This window comes from Columba livia, chromosome 18 (genome assembly GCF_036013475.1).
Source record: "Columba livia isolate bColLiv1 breed racing homer chromosome 18, bColLiv1.pat.W.v2, whole genome shotgun sequence".
NCBI lineage: Eukaryota > Metazoa > Chordata > Aves > Columbiformes > Columbidae > Columba > Columba livia.
This window is the reverse complement of record NC_088619.1, coordinates 2,469,008-2,481,867: the sequence shown is the minus strand read 5'-3', so window position 1 is coordinate 2,481,867 and position 12,860 is coordinate 2,469,008. Positions and strand designations below refer to the sequence as shown.

At 52.7% G+C, this 12,860-nt stretch overlaps 1 protein-coding gene across 6 annotated transcripts in view; it reads left to right on the top strand.

Annotated features, from left to right (window-relative positions):
• The window catches only part of GAS7 (growth arrest specific 7), a 177,693-nt gene that overhangs the window by 82,520 nt on the left and 82,313 nt on the right, over positions 1 to 12,860 (top strand). For all 6 annotated transcript variants that reach the window (XM_065034447.1, XM_065034448.1, XM_065034446.1 and 3 more), the window contains one exon: positions 804 to 932. In XM_065034447.1, the coding sequence (XP_064890519.1) occupies positions 804 to 932 (129 nt within the window). The remainder of the gene's footprint in view (positions 1 to 803; positions 933 to 12,860) is intronic.

The following is a 12,860-nucleotide window of genomic DNA, read 5'->3' as shown; positions in this document are numbered from 1 at the left end:
TACAGAAGGGACAACAGAAACCAAGTATTTGGTTGCTTCTGCAGAGGTGAAATATCTGTATCCCTTCAGAGGACACTTCCTAGATGGCAAAAATGTGTATCAGAAGGCCAAAGAGCAATATGATACAAACTCTGTCAGAGTTGAGTGTTGCCGACTGTCAGGTCCTGCTTGTGGGAGGTAAATCACGTGTGGACTCGGTGGATCTCTCCTGAGTTCATTTCAGTGGCTTCTTAAGTAGGTGCCACTGCTTAAGGGGTTTCAACTTGATACTCAGGCATCTCTTTAGGTTCCCTTATACTTGACAGAAATAAAGAAAATGTGTCCTTATTGGATCTCGTTTCACTATACAAGAAACACAGATGTGCCACCATGGCCCACTCACCGTACTGAAGTCAGGGTTAGCGGCTTTAGTTTGTGTACTTTGTGGTTTTTAAGTAAGTTGCATCGTTTAGGCCCGAACCAGAGCAGCTCAAGTACTGCTCTGGGTATTGCCTGCAGTTTGATTTTATGTGTAAGAAGAGAGATGTATTTTAATGAGGAGAGAGGAAGACAAGGTTTCTGTCCTTTTGCTCCCTCCAGTAAATATTGCCTTAACAGACCTGTCCTGGGAAGAGCTGAGTTTTGCAGTAGGTTCACTCCGATCTCTCCTGGGGAGAAGTGTTGCTGAATGACGTTGCCTTTGACTGTGGTTTCTGTTTTATTTTCTCTCTGATCTGAACTCTATGTAGCAGAAGAGCCAGGAATTACTGTCCATGAATAATGATCCTCATTATTGCCATTTCTTCCTTTGTTTTCATTAACAGCTTCAGAGCGAGGTAGAGAAACCCCTGCTCAACTTCAGGGAGAACTTTAAGAAGGACATGAAGAAGTGTGACCACCATATCGCAGACTTACGGAAGCATCTGGCCAGCCGCTACGCAGCAGTCGAAAAGGTGGGAGCAGAAAACTAACTGCAGAGTTTATGAGATACTACTTGTTTGGATAGAAAAGCAGCTGCCTCATGAAAAGCTGCTGTTCTGCCACAAAGAACCACAGAGGTTTCTGCTGAGTGCTTTCTGCTGTTAGTTATCCTTTGCAGGGCCGCAGACATTATTTGCTGCTTAGCTGAAATTTGGGCAGCTGGTGGCTGCGGGCAGAGCTAACGTGTTACTGCTGAACTGGCTTTTTGTTTCATCCCCCCTTCTCGATTTGGGACAATAAGTGATTTGATGAAAATCAAATAATAATCGTTACTTGTGTGCATCTGGAAATCACATCTATTGCCCTCTAAATTTAAAAGAAGCTTGCTTTAGAATAGCAGCAGGGTCAGGCCAAAGGCTCGCCTGGCTCTGTGTCCTCTCGTGCAATAGCAAAAAGCAGATGGCCAGGGATGGCTGCTCGAATGTGGCACAGCAAGTCACAAACCCTCTCCCGGTTCCTGTTGTCTGCACCTCAAAGCAAATATCCTCACCTGCAAAACCCAAACAGCAGCAGCCTGTAGAACCAGTGCTGGTTTAACATGAGCATCCAGTAGGTAGGTAAGGTTATGATCCCTTTTATCAGCAGCTGGCAGAAAATGGGATACCCGTGCCTCAGCTGCCAAGGAATGGCAAATGGCATCATCGCTCAGTTTGCTCTTGGAAAGGGAAGTACCATGCTCACTCAGCTTACAAGGTCATTTGGGCTTTCATTAAAGATCACACCACACATGAGAAAGTTCAGCTGGGAGCAGAATTGTTGCAGCATACACAAAGTTAATAACTCTGTGCATGCAGGGAGAGCATTTTTCTGCAAAATAATAAGTTCTTTACAGTCATACCTGGAAAGAAACACAGTCTTCATGAGGCATGGAAATGACCTTACAGCCCTTGAGGTTATAAGAAAGGTATGTATTTTACCTATTTATTTACGACACCAGACACACGGGGAATCATTTCACCTAATACGTGTGTAGTTTACACTAGCTGTGAGCTTGGTTAAATACAGTAAAGTGGAACATATTCATGAAAGATTTAGGAACGTCTGTACGTATTCATAACCTGTGTCCGAAAAGGCAGTTCTAATTACAATGAGTTCTGGGAGACCATTTAATTTCCAGATGATACTTGGCTTGATGCGCATTTTTCCTGCTATCCAATCTGAACGTCCCCTGGCGCAACGCGAGGCTTTGTCCTTCAGGACTGCTTCCCAAGGGACTCTGCCCAGCAGCCTCCTGAACAGGTCCAAGTCTGCCCTGGGGAAGTGCAAGGTGGCAGTTCTGCTGAGCACCCTACTAACTTCTCCGAGAATGGAATGCTCAATCCTTTCATGGTCACTATGCCCAAGGCAACCTCCCCGTTGCCCACGAATCCTTCTGGATTGCTTATGATGGGATATATGCAGGGCTTGCTCATGTCAGAGCTCACTTGTTGCTGGTGACAGCTTTGCTGTTGGGGACACCGCTTCCCAGCAGCCCACGAACCGACCCCACTGGTGCCCAGTGCCCTGAGCTCTGCAAGTGGGAGCCCTCTGTGCACAGGGACCCCCTGTCCCCGGGGCGGCCGTGCCAGCACCCCCAGCCACCTCCAGCCCCAGGAACCCCGAGCGAGCGGAAACCACAGCTCTGCAAATACCAGAAAAAGTCAGAGAGCACAGGTGTGAAATAACATGAATAAATGTATTTACGGAGAAAAACACAAGAGTAAACCTCTTTACAGAACAAAACCCGAACTACAACAAACTATATACAGAAAGAACCCCAAATACAATGAACTATATACAGAAAAAAAAACCAAACACCAACAAACGAAACACTACGAACACGCTACAATGAACAAACTGCAAAACTCCCTCTCTAATAGTCTACCCCACCCCACCAAGTCCATCTTCAACTTCCACGTCCAGATCTTCTCCAACTAGCCATCCACCTCCATAGGTTCTCCTAGATCTTGATCAACCTCCATTTCCTCGTCCAGCTCTGCGTCTACCTCCATTTCCTCCACCCACTCATCCACTTCCATGTCGTCTTCATCCTTCCAATCCGGGTCCATCCTCTGTCTCTTCCCTTTCAGAAGGCAGCGCCGTGCGCAGCGTGGTGTAGCCTAAGGCAAAAGCCAAGCGGAATTGCGTTGGTCCTGCCCTGGGCAGCCCAGCAGAGCTGTAGGATGGGGGTCTCAGCAGCCCTGAGCCCTTTCACTGCCCATGGAGAGCTGTGGGGTGATGGGTCCCCTGGGCACGTCCCCAGCAGGAGCTGCCTGGAGTTTGGGCAGCTCCTGGGCCACCAGCACCCACGGGCCAGCACCTGTAGCTTGATGATCTTTTCCTTGCCACGCTTTGGCATCTCGCCTTGCAATTAGTTCTTGCAGATCTGTGGGAACAGAGAGGGCAGGTGTGAGCAGCCATGTCCCTGCACCATCGGGGGTCCCAGGCACAGAGCCCGGCCCCACGCCTCCCTCGGAGCCCAGTAGCTCCTTAGCCTGTGCTGGTGGTTTTTTTGGCTGCGCGTTGCTCCCCGGGCAGGGCTGGGCTGCCCTGGCTCCAGCCTGGAAAGGGGCAGAGGAGGCAGTGGGGGTGCCCAAAGCCGTGGAGCGGGACCATACCTGGAGTAGTAGTGTTCTCCTTGTCGAAAACACAGCGAGGGAAGAACGGAGGGACAAAGGCGCTGGGTGTCGGTGAGAAGGGCTGGGTTGAGTGGCTGGGGCACTGGGAACGGGAGAGAAGGGCTGGACTGGGAGCAGGGCAAGCAGGAGCAACTGGAGAAGGGGAGAGCGGAAAGGCTGTGGCGGGTTCTGGAGAGGGTCGCTGTGTTGTGGTCGTTGCCGGGCACCAGCGCTGCAGATGGAACACGGGCCGTGCCATCACACCTGGGTTGCGTGGGCACCCTGGTGTGGGCTGCGCAGCAGGGATGGGGGTGACCCCCTCAATGGTGGTTATGGATGCACCAACCTGCCTTTTCCCCAGTTTCAGAATGCCAACCACTTCTGGTTCCATGCTGCCTTGAGCGGTTCTTGCCAACCGTCCCGTCATGGCCGGCAGCCACCCTCACCCCTCAGAAAGGTTTTTCTGCACTTGGTTCCTGCGGTAGCTGAAGTTGACCTCCATGTTGATGGCCATCCCTTTGCAGGCTCTGATCTCGCTCTGCCCCTGTACAGCACAGCCACTCTTCCACGTGGGCACGAATGGCAGCGCAAGGCGGAACCTGGCTAGAATCCAGGAAGACTCCCAAGCCCTGGGGCTGCCAGTGAATTCAAGTGGTGCCCGAGAATATAAGGCTGCTGTTAGAGGATGTAGGAAGGCAGCTAGGATAGCCAAGGCCTCCTTAGAATTACAGCTGGCGAGAGGGGTCAAGGACAGCAAAAAGAACTTTTACAAATACATAGCTGATAAAACTAATACCAGAGGCAATGTAGGCCCACTAATGAACGGGGTGGGTGCCCTGGTGGCAGAAGATACAGAGAAGGCAGAATTACTGAATGCGTTCTTTGTCTCTGCCTACTCTGCCGGAAGCTGTCCTGGGGAGCCCTGTACCCCTGAGACCCCGGATGAAGCCAGGTCAATGGAGGAGTTTGCTTTAGTCGATGAGGACTGGGTTAGGGAGCAATTAAATAGTCTGGACATCCATAAATCCATGGGTCCAGATGGGATGCATCCGCGGGTGCTGAGGGAGCTGGCTGAAGTCGTTGCTGGACCGCTCTCCATCATCTTTGCCAAGTCTTGGGAAACGGGGGAGGTGCCCGAGGATTGGAGGAAAGCAAATGTCACTCCGGTCTTCAAAAAGGGCAAGAAGGAGGACCCGGGTAATTATAGACCGGTCAGCCTCACCTCTGTCCCTGGGAAAGTAATGGAACAGCTAATCCTTGGTGCCATCTCAAGGCATACCAAGGATAAGAGGGTTATTAGGGGCAGTCAGCATGGCTTTACCAAGGGTAAGTCATGCTTGACCAACCTCATAGCCTTTTACGAGAATGTAACAAGGTGGGTGGATGATGGCAGAGCGGTGGATGTGGTCTACCTTGACTTCAGTAAAGCCTTTGACACAGTCTCCCACAGCATCCTCACAGCTAAGTTGAGGAGGTGTGGTCTAGACAATAGAGTAGTGAGGTGGGTTGCAAACTGGCTTAAGGAGAGAAGCCAGAGAGTGGCAGTCAATGGTGCGGAGTCTAGTTGGAGGCCAGTATCTAGTGGAGTGCCTCAGGGGTCAGTGCTGGGGCCAATATTATTCAATATATTCATTAACGATTTAGACGAGGGAATAGAGTGTACTATCAGCAAGTTTGCTGATGACACTAAGCTGGGAGGGGTGGCTGACACGCCAGAAGGCTGTGCTGCCATCCAGCGGGACCTGGACAGGCTGGAGAGTTGGGCGGGGAATAACCTGATGAAATTTAACAAGGGAAAGTGTAGAGTCCTGCATCTGGGCAGGAACAACCCCAGGTTCCAGTATAGGTTGGGAAATTACATATTAGAGAGCAGTGTAGGGGAAAGGGACCTGGGGGTCCTGGTGGACAACAGGATGACCATGAGCCAGCACTGTGCCCTAGTGGCCAGGAAGGCCAATGGCATCCTGGGGTGTATTAGAAGGGGGGTGGCTAGTAGATCGAGAGAGGTCCTCCTTCCCCTCTACTCCGCCCTGGTGAGACCACATCTGGAATATTGTGTCCAGTTCTGGGCCCCTCAGTTCCAGAAGGACAGGGAACTGCTGGAGAGGGTCCAGCGTAGGGCAACGAAGATGATGAAGGGAGTGGAGCACCTCCCTTATGAAAAAAGGCTGAGGGAGCTGGGGCTCTTTAGTTTGGAGAAGAGGAGACTGAGGGGGGACCTCATTAATGTTTATAAATATATAAAGGGTGAGTGCCATGAGGATGGAGCCAGGCTCTTCTCGGTGGCCAACAATGATAGGACAAGGGGTAATGGGATCAAGCTGGAACACAAGAGGTTCCGCTTAAATTTGAGAAAAAACTTCTTCTCAGTAAGGGTGACAGACACTGGAACAGGCTGCCCAGGGAGGTTGTGGAGTCTCCTTCTCTGGAGACATTCAAAACCCGCCTGGACATGTTCCTGTGCGACCTCACCTAGGCGTTCCTGCTCCAGCAGGAGGATTGGACTAGATGATCTTTTGAGGTCCCTTCCAATCCCAAACATACTGTGATACTGTGATACTGTGAAAGGGGGCAGCCAGAAATGTAGAATGCATCTTAACTGCGGGCTTGGTGGCTGGTGCCGTCCTGAAGGCTGTTGGCTTTTCTGCCAGTGGGACGTTGGTGATGACTAGAAGCAGCTGGGGAGGGATGGGATCCACCTGCCTAGGAGAGCCGAGGGAATGTTTGGCAGCAGGCTGGGCAGCTTGGTGAGGTGGGCTTTCAACTGAAGGGCTTGGGGACAGTGTCCCAAGTGGCAACGCTCACGCCACCACATCCAACTGGGGAAGAGAAGCCAGGCCAAGCAGAGCAGCGACAAGAGCTCCTGAGCTGCCTCCCAAGATGAGAAGCAGCAGGCCAAGCACCTCCAGGGTGTGTATGGAAAGTATCTGAGGTGGAATTCACTGCTAGTTTTTTCTCTTCCGTAGCGTTTTGGGGCCATCCTCCTCTTGGAAAAAGCTGAAAAGCTGAATTTCAAAAGGAGAGAAATTGGGCTTTTTCTTTCTGAGCTCTGCAGAAACTCAGCAAGTTGAAGGCTGCAATAGGAACTTGCAGCACAGAGACGTCGGCTGTGTCCGTTCCCGCTGTAGAAAGAACAGACTGCTTCACCAGCCTCGCGTGAAGAATTTTCTCCTGCTATCCAATCTGAACGTCCCCTGGCGCAACGCGAGGCCATTTCCTCTTGTGCTGTCTCTTGCTCCTTGGGGAGAAGTTCTTTATCCAGTGCAGAGTCCAGCCCTGCAGGCCAGGAGCTGACAGCTTCTCCGGGAGAACGCTGTGGGTTACGGTGTCAAAGGCTTTACTCAAGTCTAATGACACAACATCCACAGCCTTTCCCTCATCTCCTGGGTGGGTCACCTTGTTGTAGAAGGACATCAGGTTGGTGAAGTGGGACCTGCCTTTTCTAAATCCATGTGGAGTGGGCCTGATCGCATGGTTTTCTTGCATGTGCTGTGTGATATCACTCAGGAAGTTGTGCTCCAGGACCTTCCCTGGCACTGAGACCAGAGTGACAGGTCCCCGGACCCTCCTTCCAGCCTTTCTTGTAGATGGGCATTACGTTAGCCAACTCCCCGTGAAGTGGGACCTCCCCAGTTAGCCAGGATTGCTGATGGATAATGCAAAGTGGCTTAGTGATCACCTTGGCCAGCTCCCTCAGGACCCTTGGGCGTATCCCATCTGACCCCATAGACTTGTGGGTGTGCAAGTGGTGTAGCAGGTCGTTAACCGTTTCCCCTTGGGTTCTTGGGGCTTCGTTCTGCAGCCCCAGTCTGTCTCCTGTCTCAGGAGGCTGGGGACCTGGAGCACAACCGCTCTGACTCTGAAAGACTGAGGCAAAGAAGACATTTAGTACCTCGGCCTTTCCCAGGTTATCAATTCTCCTTTGATTCCCTAGTTGCAGCCGCATCTCTCTATTCAGCCAGGTCGGAACATCTTCCCCGCCGGCTCGTCTTTAGGCAGACGGGGACAGCCTGCTCCTGCGCCTCTAAGATTCCCTTCTTGAAGAGAGACCAGTTTTCCTGGGCTGCTTTGTCCTTCAGGACTGCTTCCCAAGGGACTCTGCCCAGCAGCCTCCTGAACAGGTCCAAGTCTGCCCTGGGGAAGTGCAAGGTGGCAGTTCTGCTGAGCACCCTACTAACTTCTCCGAGAATGGAATGCTCAATCCTTTCATGGTCACTATGCCCAAGGCAACCTCCCCGTTGCCCACGAATCCTTCTGGATTGCTTATGATGGGATATATGCAGGGCTTGCTCATGTCAGAGCTCACTTGTTGCTGGTGACAGCTTTGCTGTTGGGGACACCGCTTCCCAGCAGCCCACGAACCGACCCCACTGGTGCCCAGTGCCCTGAGCTCTGCAAGTGGGAGCCCTCTGTGCACAGGGACCCCCTGTCCCCGGGGCGGCCGTGCCAGCACCCCCAGCCACCTCCAGCCCCAGGAACCCCGAGCGAGCGGAAACCACAGCTCTGCAAATACCAGAAAAAGTCAGAGAGCACAGGTGTGAAATAACATGAATAAATGTATTTACGGAGAAAAACACAAGAGTAAACCTCTTTACAGAACAAAACCCGAACTACAACAAACTATATACAGAAAGAACCCCAAATACAATGAACTATATACAGAAAAAAAAACCAAACACCAACAAACGAAACACTACGAACACGCTACAATGAACAAACTGCAAAACTCCCTCTCTAATAGTCTACCCCACCCCACCAAGTCCATCTTCAACTTCCACGTCCAGATCTTCTCCAACTAGCCATCCACCTCCATAGGTTCTCCTAGATCTTGATCAACCTCCATTTCCTCGTCCAGCTCTGCGTCTACCTCCATTTCCTCCACCCACTCATCCACTTCCATCTCGTCTTCATCCTTCCAATCCGGGTCCATCCTCTGTCTCTTCCCTTTCAGAAGGCAGCGCCGTGCGCAGCGTGGTGTAGCCTAAGGCAAAAGCCAAGCGGAATTGCGTTGGTCCTGCCCTGGGCAGCCCAGCAGAGCTGTAGGATGGGGGTCTCAGCAGCCCTGAGCCCTTTCACTGCCCATGGAGAGCTGTGGGGTGATGGGTCCCCTGGGCACGTCCCCAGCAGGAGCTGCCTGGAGTTTGGGCAGCTCCTGGGCCACCAGCACCCACGGGCCAGCACCTGTAGCTTGATGATCTTTTCCTTGCCACGCTTTGGCATCTCGCCTTGCAATTAGTTCTTGCAGATCTGTGGGAACAGAGAGGGCAGGTGTGAGCAGCCATGTCCCTGCACCATCGGGGGTCCCAGGCACAGAGCCCGGCCCCACGCCTCCCTCGGAGCCCAGTAGCTCCTTAGCCTGTGCTGGTGGTTTTTTTGGCTGCGCGTTGCTCCCCGGGCAGGGCTGGGCTGCCCTGGCTCCAGCCTGGAAAGGGGCAGAGGAGGCAGTGGGGGTGCCCAAAGCCGTGGAGCGGGACCATACCTGGAGTAGTAGTGTTCTCCTTGTCGAAAACACAGCGAGGGAAGAACGGAGGGACGAAGGCGCTGGGTGTCGGTGAGAAGGGCTGGGTTGAGTGGCTGGGGCACTGGGAACGGGAGAGAAGGGCTGGACTGGGAGCAGGGCAAGCAGGAGCAACTGGAGAAGGGGAGAGCAGAAAGGCTGTGGCGGGTTCTGGAGAGGGTCGCTGTGTTGTGGTCGTTGCCGGGCACCAGCGCTGCAGATGGAACACGGGCCGTGCCATCACACCTGGCTTGCGTGGGCACCCTGGTGTGGGCTGCGCAGCAGGGATGGGGGTGACCCCCTCAATGGTGGTTATGGATGCACCAACCTGCCTTTTCCCCAGTTTCAGAATGCCAACCACTTCTGGTTCCATGCTGCCTTGAGCGGTTCTTGCCAACCGTCCCGTCATGGCCGGCAGCCACCCTCACCCCTCAGAAAGGTTTTTCTGCACTTGGTTCCTGCGGTAGCTGAAGTTGACCTCCATGTTGATGACCATCCCTTTGCAGGCTCTGATCTCGCTCTGCCCCTGTACAGCACAGCCACTCTTCCACGTGGGCACGAATGGCAGCGCAAGGCGGAACCTGGCTAGAATCCAGGAAGACTCCCAAGCCCTGGGGCTGCCAGTGAATTCAAGTGGTGCCCGAGAATATAAGGCTGCTGTTAGAGGATGTAGGAAGGCAGCTAGGATAGCCAAGGCCTCCTTAGAATTACAGCTGGCGAGAGGGGTCAAGGACAGCAAAAAGAACTTTTACAAATACATAGCTGATAAAACTAATACCAGAGGCAATGTAGGCCCACTAATGAACGGGGTGGGTGCCCTGGTGGCAGAAGATACAGAGAAGGCAGAATTACTGAATGCGTTCTTTGTCTCTGCCTACTCTGCCGGAAGCTGTCCTGGGGAGCCCTGTACCCCTGAGACCCCGGATGAAGCCAGGTCAATGGAGGACTTTGCTTTAGTCGATGAGGACTGGGTTAGGGAGCAATTAAATAGTCTGGACATCCATAAATCCATGGGTCCAGATGGGATGCATCCGCGGGTGCTGAGGGAGCTGGCTGAAGTCGTTGCTGGACCGCTCTCCATCATCTTTGCCAAGTCTTGGGAAAGGGGGGAGGTGCCCGAGGATTGGAGGAAAGCAAATGTCACTCCGGTCTTCAAAAAGGGCAAGAAGGAGGACCCGGGTAATTATAGACCGGTCAGCCTCACCTCTGTCCCTGGGAAAGTAATGGAACAGCTAATCCTTGGTGCCATCTCAAGGCATACCAAGGATAAGAGGGTTATTAGGGGCAGTCAGCATGGCTTTACCAAGGGTAAGTCATGCTTGACCAACCTCATGGCCTTTTATGAGAATGTAACAAGGTGGGTGGATGATGGCAGAGCGGTGGATGTGGTCTACCTTGACTTCAGTAAAGCCTTTGACACAGTCTCCCACAGCATCCTCACAGCTAAGTTGAGGAGGTGTGGTCTAGACAATAGAGTAGTGAGGTGGGTTGCAAACTGGCTTAAGGAGAGAAGCCAGAGAGTGGCAGTCAATGGTGCGGAGTCTAGTTGGAGGCCAGTATCTAGTGGAGTGCCTCAGGGGTCAGTGCTGGGGCCAATATTATTCAATATATTCATTAACGATTTAGACGAGGGAATAGAGTGTACTATCAGCAAGTTTGCTGATGACACTAAGCTGGGAGGGGTGGCTGACACGCCAGAAGGCTGTGCTGCCATCCAGCGGGACCTGGACAGGCTGGAGAGTTGGGCGGGGAATAACCTGATGAAATTTAACAAGGGAAAGTGTAGAGTCCTGCATCTGGGCAGGAACAACCCCAGGTTCCAGTATAGGTTGGGAAATTACATATTAGAGAGCAGTGTAGGGGAAAGGGACCTGGGGGTCCTGGTGGACAACAGGATGACCATGAGCCAGCACTGTGCCCTAGTGGCCAGGAAGGCCAATGGCATCCTGGGGTGTATTAGAAGGGGGGTGGCTAGTAGATCGAGAGAGGTCCTCCTTCCCCTCTACTCCGCCCTGGTGAGACCACATCTGGAATATTGTGTCCAGTTCTGGGCCCCTCAGTTCCAGAAGGACAGGGAACTGCTGGAGAGGGTCCAGCGTAGGGCAACGAAGATGATGAAGGGAGTGGAGCACCTCCCTTATGAAAAAAGGCTGAGGGAGCTGGGGCTCTTTAGTTTGGAGAAGAGGAGACTGAGGGGGGACCTCATTAATGTTTATAAATATATAAAGGGTGAGTGCCATGAGGATGGAGCCAGGCTCTTCTCGGTGGCAAACAATGATAGGACAAGGGGTAATGGGATCAAGCTGGAACACAAGAGGTTCCGCTTAAATTTGAGAAAAAACTTCTTCTCAGTAAGGGTGACAGACACTGGAACAGGCTGCCCAGGGAGGTTGTGGAGTCTCCTTCTCTGGAGACATTCAAAACCCGCCTGGACATGTTCCTGTGCGACCTCACCTAGGCGTTCCTGCTCCAGCAGGAGGATTGGACTAGATGATCTTTTGAGGTCCCTTCCAATCCCAAACATACTGTGATACTGTGATACTGTGAAAGGGGGCAGCCAGAAATGTAGAATGCATCTTAACTGCGGGCTTGGTGGCTGGTGCCGTCCTGAAGGCTGTTGGCTTTTCTGCCAGTGGGACGTTGGTGATGACTAGAAGCAGCTGGGGAGGGATGGGATCCACCTGCCTAGGAGAGCCGAGGGAATGTTTGGCAGCAGGCTGGCCAGCTTGGTGAGGTGGGCTTTCAACTGAAGGGCTTGGGGACAGTGTCCCAAGTGGCAACGCTCACGCCACCACATCCAACTGGGGAAGAGAAGCCAGGCCAAGCAGAGCAGCGACAAGAGCTCCTGAGCTGCCTCCCAAGATGAGAAGCAGCAGGCCAAGCACCTCCAGGGTGTGTATGGAAAGTATCTGAGGTGGAATTCACTGCTAGTTTTTTCTCTTCCGTAGCGTTTTGGGGCCATCCTCCTCTTGGAAAAAGCTGAAAAGCTGAATTTCAAAAGGAGAGAAATTGGGCTTTTTCTTTCTGAGCTCTGCAGAAACTCAGCAAGTTGAAGGCTGCAATAGGAACTTGCAGCACAGAGACGTCGGCTGTGTCCGTTCCCGCTGTAGAAAGAACAGACTGCTTCACCAGCCTCGCGTGAAGAATTTTCTCCTGCTATCCAATCTGAACGTCCCCTGGCGCAACGCGAGGCCATTTCCTCTTGTGCTGTCTCTTGCTCCTTGGGGAGAAGTTCTTTACCCAGTGCAGAATCCAGCCCTGCAGGCCAGGAGCTGCCGGCTTCTCCGGGAGAACGCTGTGGGTTACGGTGTCAAAGGCTTTACTCAAGTCTAATGACACAACATCCACAGCCTTTCCCTCATCTCCTGGGTGGGTCACCTTGTTGTAGAAGGACATCAGGTTGGTGAAGTGGGACCTGCCTTTTCTAAATCCATGTGGAGTGGGCCTGATCGCATGGTTTTCTTGCATGTGCTGTGTGATATCACTCAGGAAGTTGTGCTCCAGGACCTTCCCTGGCACTGAGACCAGAGTGACAGGTCCCCGGACCCTCCTTCCAGCCTTTCTTGTAGATGGGCATTACGTTAGCCAACTCCCCGTGAAGTGGGACCTCCCCAGTTAGCCAGGATTGCTGATGGATAATGCAAAGTGGCTTAGTGATCACCTTGGCCAGCTCCCTCAGGACCCTTGGGCGTATCCCATCTGACCCCATAGACTTGTGGGTGTGCAAGTGGTGTAGCAGGTCGTTAACCGTTTCCCCTTGGGTTCTTGGGGCTTCGTTCTGCAGCCCCAGTCTGTCTCCTGTCTCA